Source organism: Salmo trutta, chromosome 30 (assembly GCF_901001165.1).
Source record: "Salmo trutta chromosome 30, fSalTru1.1, whole genome shotgun sequence".
In the NCBI taxonomy this organism is placed as follows: domain Eukaryota; kingdom Metazoa; phylum Chordata; class Actinopteri; order Salmoniformes; family Salmonidae; genus Salmo; species Salmo trutta.
This window is the reverse complement of record NC_042986.1, coordinates 285,607-299,245: the sequence shown is the minus strand read 5'-3', so window position 1 is coordinate 299,245 and position 13,639 is coordinate 285,607. Positions and strand designations below refer to the sequence as shown.

General features: G+C 41.2%; 1 protein-coding gene across 2 annotated transcripts in view; it reads left to right on the top strand.

Moving 5' to 3' along the window:
* Positions 1 to 7,729, top strand: part of LOC115168921 (beta-citrylglutamate synthase B) — a 28,921-nt gene extending 21,192 nt beyond the window's left edge. For both annotated transcript variants that reach the window (XM_029724442.1, XM_029724443.1), the window contains exons 3-5: positions 188 to 274; positions 3,371 to 3,574; positions 4,514 to 7,729. In XM_029724442.1, coding sequence (XP_029580302.1) covers positions 188 to 274; positions 3,371 to 3,574; positions 4,514 to 5,025 — 803 coding nt within the window. In that variant the 3' untranslated portion in view covers positions 5,026 to 7,729. The remainder of the gene's footprint in view (positions 1 to 187; positions 275 to 3,370; positions 3,575 to 4,513) is intronic.
* Positions 7,730 to 13,639: the final 5,910 nt, after the last annotated feature.

Below are 13,639 nucleotides of genomic sequence, written 5' to 3'. Positions count from 1 at the left end.
GAATGACATACCCGCAGCAATCCTCACCCAATGGCAATCATTCCTTGCTTCACAAGTCAGAACATGGTTCCTATAGCAACAAACCCCATTTTGCACAGTCAAATGACTGAGGTACACAGATGGTAATGGAGAGAGTTTGATCATTGGACAAATTGTAACGTGTGTGTGTGTCTTGTGTTTTTCGTAGGAGGACACGAGAACTTCCGCAAGATGATTGATGAAGCAGAACCGCTGGGCTATCCTGTGGTGGTGAAGAACGCACGTGGTCACAGAGGTCAGTCTGACCGCAACCATCCCTCCCTTCACCTCTCTCACTCCTCTCTTTAATAACAAAACCAGCCCAGGCCTCTCGGTTTATGCAAAACTGTTTCTCGAATCCTCTTACACCATTGTGTGCGTGACCAACAGCACCTCGGTCCACCCATATAAGGAATTTAACAAAGGGGTGCTAAGTGATTATGTCGTTGTGAAAAGGAAAGCACATAGTACAAATCATCGACTGCTTATTTAAACCCATTTTTATCATACTCGCTGATTTTTCAAGTTTACTTCTCATTTAGAGTAGGATTGCCAGAGAAGTTTTTCACTAATGTCAAGTTAGGAAAGAGATTGAACCTTAGCTATTTCACCAAGGCCTCCTGGCCCATCAACTTTTCATTAATAGTCATTGCCACTTTAATTGGTCTCCCAGTTGGTCTCCCATTGTCTGTGTCGATAACAATAGACTTTGGGTAATGACAGGGCATAGATAGTCTATCAAGAAAGGGCATTGTTAACACTAGAACCACCATAGGCAAACGGCCACTGACGTTTGATTTTGTATATACAAAAAAAATCAGCCCCACCCAAAAAGCTACAGTGCATTCGGAAAGTATTCAGACCCCTTGACTTTTTCCACATTATGTAACATTACAGCCTTATTCTAAAATGTATTAAATCGTTTTTTCCCTCATCAATCTATACACAATACTTCATAATGACAAAGTAAAAACAGTTTAATTTTTTTTTTTGCTAATATATAAAAATTACATAAGTATTCAGACCCTTTACTCAGTACTTGGTTGAAGCACCATTGGCAGCAATTACAGCCTCGAGTCTTCTTGGGTATGACGTTACAAGCGTGGCACACCTGTATTTAGGGAGTTTCTCCCATTTCTCTCCGCAGATCCTATCAGGTTAGATGGGAATCGTTGCTGCACAGCTATTTTCAGGTCTCTCCAGAGATGTTCGATCGGGTTCAAGTCCAGGCTCTAGCTAGGCCACTCAAGGACATTCAGAGACTTGTCCTGTAGCCAGTTCTGTGTTGTCTTGTCTGTGTGCTTAGGGTCATTGTCCTGTTAGGTGAATCTTCACCCGAGTCTGAGGTCCTGAGCACTCTGGAGCAGGTTTTCATCAAGGTTTGCTTCGTTAATCTTTGCCTCGATCCTGACTAGTCTCCCAGTCCCTGCCGCTGAAAAACATCCCCACAGCATGATGCTGCCACCATCATGCTTCGCCTTTGGGATGGTGCCAGGTTTCCTCTAGATGTGCCGCTTGGCTTTCAGGCCAAATCAATCAAATGTATCAATCAAATGTATTTATAAAGCCCTTTTTACATCAGCCAATGTCACAAAGAGCTATAAATCCAGCCTAAAACCCCAAAAAGCAAGCAATGCAGATGTAGAAGCACGGTGGCTAGGAAAAACTCCCTAGAAAGGCAGGAACCTAGGAAGAAACCTAGAGGAACCAGGCTCTGAGGGGGTGGCCAGTCCTCTTCTGGCGGTGCCGGGTTGAGATTATAACAGTACATGGCCAAGATGTTCAAACGTTCATAGATGACCAGCATGGTCAAATAATATTCACAGTGGTTGTAGAGGGTGCAATAGGTCAACACCTCAGGAGTAAATGTCAGTTGACTTTTCATAGCCGAGCATTCAGAGTTAGAGACAGCAGGTGTGGTAGAGAGAGAGTGTCGAAAACAGCAGGTCTGGGACAAGGTAGCACGTCCGGTGAACAAGTCAGGGTTCCAAAGCCGCAGGTAAAACAGCTGAAACTAGAGCAGCAGCACGACCAGGTGAACTGGGAACAGCAAGGAGTCGTCAGACCAGGTAGTCCTGAAGCATGGTCCCAGGGCTCAGGTCCTCCGGGAGGGAGAGCGAGAGAATTAGAGGGAGCATACTTAAATTCCTACAGGACACCGGAAAAGACAGAAGAAATACTCCAAACATAACAGACTGACCATAGCCCCCAGTCACAAACTATTGCAGCATAAATACTGGAGGCTGAGACAGGAGGGGTCGGGAGACACTGGACCCGTCTGACGATATCCCTAGACAGGGCCAACCAGGCAGGATATAACCCCACCCACTTTGCCAAAGCACAGCCCCCACTCCACTAGAGGGATATTTTCAAACCACCAACTTAGTACCCTGAGACAAGGCTGAGTATAGCCCACAAAGATCTCCCCCACGGCACGAACCCGAGGGGGGCGCCAACCCCGGACAGGAAGATCACGTCAGTGACTCAACCCATCTTCAGAAGAGTACTAAATGTAATGCTGTAGAGTATAACATAGAGGACTGTTGTCAGGTGAAGGAATTATGACTTTTCCATGACAAAAAAAAACGTGAAATCGCATTTTTACGTGAAATATCTGTTTTCACATGTGAGCTTAAATTTAGAGTTCACATGTCAAACACTACCCTTTCACATGTGAGGAGAATAACATGTTTCACATTTTAAAAACGTTCACATTTTGAGAATGTTACTTTAATATCATGCAAAACTTCTGAAGTCGAGAACAAAAAAATTATATTGAAAGCAAAACATAAACTCAAAATGATTGATAGCAAAATATTATTGCACAGATAATATTGCACAGATAGTTTTTTTATGCAGAGCAAATCAATTGTAAATGGATACAAAATCAGTGATAAAATAAATGATAACGCAATTAAAAATGCCTCCCTCTTTCCTGCAATTGTCCTTGTCTTTGGTTAAATGGGAAGTTTTGGCACATTCATTCCAGCAACATAGCACCTTACATCCCACTGCTACTTTGCCTCTGATGGAAGTTCAGATGTAGCTGGAAGGGGTAAAAAATAGTTATGTGAAAAGAAAAATTAACATACACGAGGGAAAAACACGTGAAAAATATGCATGTGAATTTTTTTATTGTTCACGTGATTTTCCTCATGTTTTTTTTCTGTAAGGGTTGTTACTCAAAACTCTTCCTCACTCTCTTTCAAATTTTCTTTTTCTCATTCACTGTCCTGGCCACGAACCATCAATAGCCAAAGTTTATTTTTAAAGCGTCTTCTTCATGTAATGAAAAGTTAAATATAAATTAAATAATTCTCTCTTGCTCCCCTTCACTCTGTCTCACCCAAAGGAAAGGCGGTGTTCCTGGCCAGGGACAAGCACCACCTGGCCGACCTGAGCCACCTGATTCGCCACGACGCTCCCTACCTCTTCCAGGAGTATGTGAAGGAGTCCCACGGCCGAGACGTCCGGGTGGTGCTGGTGGGCGGCCGCGTCATCGGCTCCATGCTGCGCTGCTCAACCGATGGACGCATGCAAAGCAACTGCTCCCTGGGTGAGTGATGCTGGAAAGAGGAGAGGAGGATTTTTAAATCCTATTGTCTTGGAGAACAATAGGATTTAAACATTTTTAATGCTTCTTTATTTAAAAAATGTACACGTTTCGGCTTGTAGCCTTTGTCAGGGTTTTACAGACAGAAAATGAAAGGAGGCTTAAGTGAAATGGACAGGCAGGTCCCCTAGGGCACCCACTGGTGCGTCCTCTGCAAAGTGTGTCTCCAGTGGTTAGGTCTATAGCCTGGTTATTGCCAAAGAGAACCAAGGTCAGGGCCAAATCAGTTTTTTATATACTGATGTTATTTTCAGTGAATGAGATCATTTCTTAAGAAACATATGGAACTGACCCTGAACATGCTATTTCATGTATGTTAGGAAACCACACCAGAGCACAGGGGACAGTGAGAGGAGCATTGAACTTGAATTTGGCCACAGAAGGACAATATAGTTGTCTTGAATGTGACTTTGCTTTTGATGACAGACATGATTATGCTTGTCATAACGTCTTCAGTTTTAGGCTAGCAAACACACTCATGTCTTGTGACATTTTGGGGTCATCAGCCATCAATTGTTCCATAGTTACATGACAAGTCTCACATTGTGTATTATAACAAAATGTTGTCTTACGCAAGCATAGATTCTCGGTTGCTCTGGCTTATATGATTTATATATATGATTTATTTGTTTGTCCATCCTATTTCAATCTATTGTTCTAAAATAAATACAAATAATTCCACATTACACAATACATTAAGAAATAGTTGCCCTGGGCGTTGGTCACTGTTTTCTCTGTCCTGTCATTCCTTGCCATAGAGGCCTCAGAGAATGTGAATAATGTGAATGTAAGGCACACAGTGAACAGTCCACAGATTGCAGTTACTGGCGTGTCTATGGTACTGACGTACCGGTCTTTCCATTGTGCCCTCCTCTCCCGAAGGCGGCGTAGGGATGATGTGCCCGCTGAGTGAGCAGGGCAAGCAGCTGGCGGTGCAGGTGTCCAACATCCTTGGCATGGACGTGTGCGGCATTGACCTGCTGCAGCTCAACGATGGCTCGTTTGTGGTGTGCGAGGCCAACGCCAATGTGGGCTTCATTGCCTTCGATCAGGCGTGTGGCATGGACGTGGCGGGCATCGTGGCTGACTACGCCCTCTCGCTGCTGCCTAGCCGCCTGACACGCAAGATGTCGCTGCTCTCGGTGGTGTCCAGTGCCAGCGAGACTAGCAGCGAGCCTGAGGTGTGCCCGGCGCCCAGCAACTTACTGCCCGAGGCCGTGTGCAACATGAGCGTGGGGTCCACTTCTAGTGAGAGCGACCCCGAGCTGGCTGATACCACCCCGCAGCCCACGAGCCACCAAGTTGGCCCTAGCCAGGTTCTGCCCAACCTCCCTGACCCGGCCTACAACTTCAACACCCTCCTCGCCAACGAGATCAAACTATTGACTGAGTGAGCTGAATACAGCCACGGCACACATGCACACTTACACACACAGACACACTTACAAACACACACCTGAACACATGGCGATGGACATTCCTGTTACAGAGCACAAACACAAACTCCTATACACGTTACACAGGCAGGATGTTACATGCAAAAGCATGAGCTGAACAAACAAAAATGAAATGAAAAATGCCATGACCACAGAAACTGGCATTACGAACAGACATAGACGCACGCGCCTTCTCTTACTAACTCCCCTATAAACACATAGAGATCTGAGGCTGCTCCCCTGACTCTACTGCTCTTCTCCCCCACTGCGAACAACCCAGTTTTACAACCGCAGGTGGTGGCAGAAGTGGGATCCAGAAGGTTAGCTGAATTACTGAATCTTTTTGTTTTCAATTGCATTGTGAGTGTGAGTTGAGTAAGAGTGTTTTTTGGGAGAACCCTAAAGAGCATTTCATACATCAGCACATAGTCAACTGAAGTTTTTATTTATTTGCACCAAAGAAAACAAGTGATTGACAACAATACAGATAAAAACACATTTAAAACAACTGTTTGCAAGTGTGGTTGGAAGCCCAAGGGCTTATATGAAAATCACGCCAGTCTGTCACCCAATTGAACTGAACACACACTACAAAATTGTATTTTGGAGAATGAGAATGATGCGTGGTCGTCGTTATAGATCAACCACTGAGGAAGTAGCCAGGCTTGATTTTCTGGTGGTGAAATGAAGTGTTTTTCAAGTGATTTTCTCCATAACTGGGAGAGGGGTACATACAGAGGACTAGTTAGACTGCCCACCAGCTCCATGTAGCAGAGGACAGACCGGGTTCACCGTTACAGGGACTATTAAGTGCAGATTGGGGTCATTTCCATGTTCTACCTCAGTTAAATCTGGAAATGGGATGATTGAAATTGACAAATAAAAAAATCACTGTCACATTTCATTCGCATTAAATTCACGAATTGTCTGTAATCAAAATGGGACTTACCACTCAATGCTGACAAGGAGCACCTAAACACGGGATCATTCGAATAAAAAAACTGACCTAGCACCATTGCCTAGAGGCACCTTGTATATTAACAACACTACACGATACCCTATACGCACATGCCTTCTCGTAAGAGATTCCATCTAGATATGCATAAGCATAGGTCAAGCACAATTGACCCTGACACTCTAAAATCGATCGCTACTGTCACTTGGTTTTCAAGTTAATGTTTTTAGCAGCTCATTTTTATTAGGTTTTTACAAGAACAATAGTCAAACGGCGACTCTTTCTCTTTATCTGAAAAAAGCACTTTAAGATAAACCGATGAATTGCATGGTGGAACTACATACTCGGGAGCAGGTTGACGTTTATTGTCATGAGGGTTGTCCTGGAGGCAGAACTGAGTGATTTCCCCTTAGATAGGCTAGCTGCAAAGTCAAATTTGTCTATATTGTAAAAATTCATGAAAACTAAAATGTGCTTTTTGGTCTCAATTTAGGATTAGAGATGTTATTATTTTGTGGCTGTGCTAGCTAGTGACCATTCTGCAGAGCTGCCTCCAGAACAATATTCATGACGAAAAACGCTAACCTGCTACTTGGGAGGCAAATTGAATCCGTCTAGAAACAGTGCAGAAGCTGTCACTACACCTACAAGAAAAATATACCTCAATACAGAAAACTTCTCACTGCCATAGAATAAACTACTTTGAGTCATACATATCAGCCAGCATCCTTGTGGTTTCAAGTGAGCCTTGACTTTACAAGATTTCCCTCCCTTGATACATAGGGCGTAGATATACTGTAGTCGAGTACATTTTTTGTAAATAATAATTTTAGAAGTGTTCATGCTTACTAGTCTCTGGCTGATATGAAAACCATAAGGGCTGAAATAACTGCTAACTTTCTCAACTTAAACATTTTGGTTAACTTGTGTAGAAAAGATTGGTTTGTACAGAACTGCAATGTCAAAAATAAATGTTTTACAAAAAACACGAGTGCTAACGTTTCTGTGGATTTGGCTAAATGTGTTTAATCAGCCCGATGTTTTGGCCGGTGATGAATTACTGTTTATTCAGCTCAAGTGAGGTAAACTTCATAAACCTGTTGTACAAATAAAATGCAAAACAATACTTACTTTTTTTTACAGTGTGTTTGATAGAATGTTACTTTTTTATTCCTCAAAAGGAAAACTTCTCCAGGGATATCTATTGCCTAGAGCTTCTTTCTTGAGCTGTTGGTTACTTGTGGTAAATCTACCACTCAGCCTTTAAAAAATACCTGGGGCATCCATCATCAACCAAAAAGCATTTGCAGTAATCATCCAAAGCACAAGCCACTCTACTTTGTGCCACTTAGTGACTAGCTACAGCATTGTGTTGAGGCATATTACCCATATGTAGAAGGCTTCGATGTCAAACCGTTGACTCTAACATAACTCAGGGAAGCAGCCTTGATCTCATCCCCACTCCTAAGGCATGTGACATATCCATCCTAGCTACAGATCTGCCTAAAATGTGTATTGATGACAAACAAAAAAAGATTTGTAACTATTAAAAGATGCGTTGTACCATTAAGGTTAACACTCACTTTTTTTCATTGCTTGTTTTATAATATTCAGTGTTTTTTCCACTAATTAATTTTTGGTATTTTTTAAGGATGTGATTTGTGTGTACTTATCTTGTCTCAAATAAAGTGAGGCCGCTGTGAAGCATGATTTTTGTGGGGGGCGATTTACTAACCATCTGGAGTCTAACGGGTCTCCATGAGGTAGATATCACGAGTATGCCAAATGCGAACATGGCAAAGAATTTTAGGGAAAATTTTAGGGAAAATGCTGTCAACTATTTCAGCTGCTCCACTGGGAGGTAACACCATTTACAGTACTGTGATTTGTCCAACATTATGAAATATCTATTTGAGTAAACTGAATCCCCTGTACTTGAAATAGTGCCAGGGGTCTGATCATCTATAAGTCTAAGTCACCCTGCATCCACAGTTTCTGGGTGACTGGTCTACAATTGTTGTTCTCCCTTTTATTTTCCCAAAGGTTACATTTGATGTGTTGTCCTGTATATCAAGCCTGTGTCATTCCACATTCATACTTTTAAAAAAATCATGTAAAGAGAAGACATCCTAGAGTCTAGGCCAGGGGGCAAAGTACGGCCCGCCGGGCACTTCAATCCGTCCCGCGAGACCCCTTTTTTCTCCCTAATTTCGTGGTATCCAATTGGTAGTTACAGTCTTGTCCCTTCGCTGAAACTCCCGTACAGACTCGGGAGTGGCGAAGGTTGAGAGCCGTGCGTCCTTCGAAACACGACCCAGCCAAGCTGCACTGCTTCTTGACACAATGCCCGCTTAACCCGGAAGCCAGCCGCACCAATGTGTCAGAGGAAACGCAGTACACCTGCCGACCGCGTCAGCGTGCATGCGCCCGGCCCACCATAGGAGTTGCTAGAGCGTGATGGGACAAAGAATCTCGGCCTGCCAAACCCTTTCCTAACCCGGACGACGCTGGGCCAATTGTGTTCCGCCTCATGGGTCTCCTAGTCACGGCAAGCTGTGATAGAGCCTGGGATCGGACCCGGGTCTGCAGTGACACCTCATGCACAGCAATGCAGTACCTTAGACCGCTGCACCACTCTTGGGAGGCCCCCGCAAATTGATTTTAACAAACAATTGGTCCCACAAAAAATGCGTCCCTCCATTGAATTTCAAAATCCCGATGTGGCCCTCGAGCCAAAAAGTTTGCCCACCCCTGGTCTAGACCTTAATACCAGCCATAGGAAAGAATGAAAGGATTCCAACATATGCATTGGTGAAATAATAATAATTATCCCAATTACTACATCCATATAACCTACAAAGCATATCTAGGTTAATTTACTCTGCATGGTTTAGTATGTGCGTCCAAAAAAACTTCAAATGCCTTATCCCATTTACTTTGTGGACAAAGATAGGGAAACACTGAATGATTCAAATTTGCCTGACAGAACGCCCAACCAGCCATTGATTTCATCTATCCGGCCTTTTCTGATCAGTGCCCACCATAGGAAGGAGACAAAGAACCAATTGACGAGAACAGGTTACACTGCCTATTCTATATATGACATAGCTAAAGCTAGTAACTGGTAAGTAATGACATGGTCCTGGTTTGATGATGTAGCACTCCAGCCTGTTCTGTACTGATGCCGCGCTAACGTGCTAGTCGGAACAAGGAAGCTCGTAAACTTCCGACATTTTCGAGTTTCCTAGTTCACCTGTGGTGAGTGAAGGGTCTGTGACGATACACAACAACAACACAATTCAAAGTTACTATTTATTTCTGAATTGCTGCTAATGTATGTTTGGCTCAATTAAGGAATCCAATGTGTTTCTGAGTATATCAGTCTCTCAACACCTGGTAATTAATCTGAATGCCAAAAACAAGCATGGATGTAAAAATCAACACTAATAATACTAGTAGTGAAATTATTAACATTGATTCTTTGTGTTTTGATATAAAGACATGTCAGAAATGACCTGTACATAGGTAGGACTTGAAAGAGTCCTTCAGATCATTTCATCCATCAATGTGTTCAGAAATGAACCTGACGTTTGCTCTAAGGTTTACAATATTGATTGATATATTAAGTTGATCAAAAGAAAACTGCTTCTGTTATACCACATTTGTTAATGATATAATTCAACTTTGTGGGTTAAAATACTAATTAAATATATTTCATAACACAAGAAATGTCACCTTCAAACCATCTGTGTATGATGAAATATTAAAAACCTAAATGAAAAAATCTAAATGGATATGACGTTTTGGAATGCTAATGTCATGCCCCTAGTCTACAGGCTCGAGTCATGCAAGAATTTTGTGTGAAGAAACAGGGTCAATCGGTGACCACGTTTACATGCACACTAATATCCCGTTATTATTCGGGATACTCAAGTATTCTGTTTTTGAGTTGAGGCATATAAACATCATATCCCGTTTACAATAACCCGAAAAAGCATGTATCCTGGTTATATGAAACCAGGATAAGATGTCTGGGATATGCTGATCTTAGACGGGCTACTGTGGCATGTAAACATCTTATCCCGTTTACTGTTATTTTTCGTGGTTTGCGCACCGTGGTAAAGACAGTTTCAGGTTGGAAATTCGACGGATATTCGCCTGTAGTCTTCCTTTCGTCCACCAACAGCAGTTTTGGACCGTCAACATAGTGACAAATCAACATTTTCAAGTTTCAGTAGCTATTTAACCATTACTCCTAAAACTTTCAAAACAGGTTCTAGCTAACCCGATGTCATAGACACTAATTGCACACATTTATTTTTTGTCGATTTACATCTCGCACTATTTTAAATTATTTATTTACACTTTTGAATTTCAATAACTCCTTGGTCATATGAGTTACTGGACTCAAACAAGGTTCAGAATGTCCACTGACTAACCTTCTATATTGCACACACTTTAGTTTGTCCATTTTCATCTCACAAGATTTTACATGAATTTTTCAAAATGTAAAATTTCAATAGCTCCTTGGTCATGTGACCTAGGGACTTCAAACAATGTTCAGAATGTCAACTGAGTGGGCCTACACATTGCACACCCTGTAGTTAGTCCATTTTCATAAGATTTTACATCAATTTTTCAAAATGTAAAATTTGAATAGCTCCTTGGTCATGTGACCTAGTGACTTCAAACAAGGTTCAGAATGTCCACTGACTACCCTTCTATATTGCACACCCATTAGTTTGTCCATTTTCATCTCACATGATTTTACATTAATTTTTCAAAATTAAAAATGTCAATAGCTCCTTGGTCATGTAACCTACTGACTTCAAAGAAGGTTCAGAATGTCAACTGAGTGGGCCTACACATTGCACACCCTTTAGTTTGTCAATTTTCATCTCACAAGAATTTACATGAATTTTTCAAAATGTAACATTTCATTAGCTCCTTGGTCATGTGACCTTACTTCAAACTTGGTGCAGAATTGACCCTTCTATATTGCACACTCTTGTTTGTCATGCGGTGTAATGTACATTTTTCCTAGTTTTACATTTCAAAAGCACCTTGGTCATGTCAATTACACACCTAAGAAGCATTCAGTGGATATACACCCATATTGCATGTCCTCTAGTTATGTCTCCTCTATATTGTTGTACATTAATATTAATTTGACAATTAGGGGGTTCAGTCCATTGTTGTGTTTACCCTTTTCTTTAATATTTATCTATAATAATTGTCCCTGTTTTTTATTTTTCCACAGTATTTAACAGCGGTACGTACACAATAGGAGAGAGACAGACAGTATCTCCTTTCGTCATTAATATCAACCATAAAGGAAAAGGGCAAAGTACGAGAGTCATGCTATTAATTGTCCAAAGCGGGGATGGAGAGTGAGCTAGTGAGGTAGGCTGCAGTGGGTTTGCTGGTCAATACATATACTGAACATGTAACCACAGTAGTGGTAGCCAGTAAATCAATGAATAAAAATATAATATTGACAAATTAAACAGAAATTGTAGACCTTTAATCTTTTCCAACAAGTCAACAGACACTTCAAATAAGTATGAAACATTTCACAGTATTAACTTTCTCTTTATCCCTGGTTGATGTACATTTCAGAGCCTCTTCAGTGTGGATGGGGTATAGCATACATTTTCAACAACAAAGACTGCACTTCCAGTTTGTGTTCTTAACTCTGTTGAACTATTTTGTCTTCATTCCTAGTTACAGCACATGGAACCACCGTTAGCATGCAAAACATTCAATCTAAAGCAAAACAAAGCATAACACGTTATAAATAATATCAAATATCAATGCAGTATGATGAATGACGAATTAGCCATCCATGGTGGCTTGCATGCCTTCACTGTTGTCAAAATAATATAAACATGTTAAATAAAGTTACTAACCCAGTCAGTCTTTCAACATGAAGCAGTTGTTGGCTTTGTTGAACTCTGAAATCATAGGCATGAACTGATCATACGGCTGTCCCAAACAACTACATTAAAATTAAGAATTTACATTTACTTTGAATTAAATGTCATTACATACCAGACATTTTTAGTATATCCTCAGCCATTTCTTTTGGCAGTTGCTCCATGTGTTTTTGAAGGTTCCATATCAATTTGGGTGGGGATGTTGGGGAAGTTCTGTGGCCTTGGCCATCTACACCAAAAAATAAAATAAAGTTTCTGACCTAATTGTCACATAACAGCTAACCATTCATTATTGAAAATATAACTATCAAACCTGCATTACAAAGACCCCGCAGCTGAAGGTGTCCTGCTGCATGGTGTGAGTTATTTCCCTTCCTTTCCACTTTATATCCACGCAGTCGTCTTTTCCATGGCAGGATCTTCTCATTTTGAAGTATTCTCTTTTTTATGTAAACATAATGGAATTCTGATTAGTTATAGGCAAATGAATACACAAGCCAAATTTGTATGCTGTTTTCCTTATCACTATAATCTAGTAGTAGAGGTAATTTCCTTTATGCCCCATTCTACACACAGCCTAAATTATAGCCACTGAACCATTTACAGGACAATAATTAAAGTAGCATATAGGATCCAACCCTATCACAGAGTGAATAAATGTCAAGCATTTGTAGACTTTAAGAAAAAAATATGAAGTGACAGTTTCATCAGTACGTGCTTAAAGAAAGTCATATCACAAAGATCACAGATGACAGTGCCCACCAAATCTATGACAATAGAGAATGAATTGTAAGCACCAAAGTGTGTTTGTCAAAATAATATCTGAAAATGTCAGTTGTTGAACATAATATTGCAATAGCAATTTATGATATATGCAGTTGATGAATACTCCATGTACCAACACTACATGTAGAACGGACATAAGACATTCCCACATACAGTAATTTTTTATTTATTTTATTTTTTATTTCACCTTTATTCAACCAGGTAAGCCAGTTGAGAACAAGTTCTCATTTACAACTGCGACCTGGCCAAGATAAAGCAAAGCAGTGTGACACAAACAACAATACAAAGTAACATAAAAGTATATATACAGTGTGTGCAAATTAAGTGAGATTAGGGAAGTAAGGCAATAAATAGGCTGTAGTGGCGAAATAATTACAATTTCGCAAATAAACACTGGAGTGATAGATGTGCAGAAGATTAATGTGCAAGTAGAGATACTGGGGTGGAAAATAAAATAAAAAAATAAAATAAATAACAATATGGGGATGAGGTAGTTGGATGGGCTATTTACAGATGGGCTATGTACAGGTGCAATGATCTGTAAGCTGCTCTGATAGCTGATGCTTAAAGATAGTGAGGGAGATATGAGTCTCCAGCTTCAGTGATTTTTGCAATTCATTCCAGTCATTGGCAGCAGAGAACTGGAAGGAAAGGCGGCCAAAGGAGGAATTGGCTTTGGGGTGAAATATACCTGCAAGAGCACGTACTACGGGTGGGTGCTGCTATGGTGACCAGTGAGCTGAGATAAGGTGGGGCTTTACCTAGCAAGGACTTATACATGACCTGGAGCCAGTGGGTTTGGCGACGAATATGAAGCGAGGGCCAGCCAACGAGAGCATACAGGTCGCAGTGGTGGGTAGTATATGGGGCTTTGGTGACAAAACGGATGGCACTG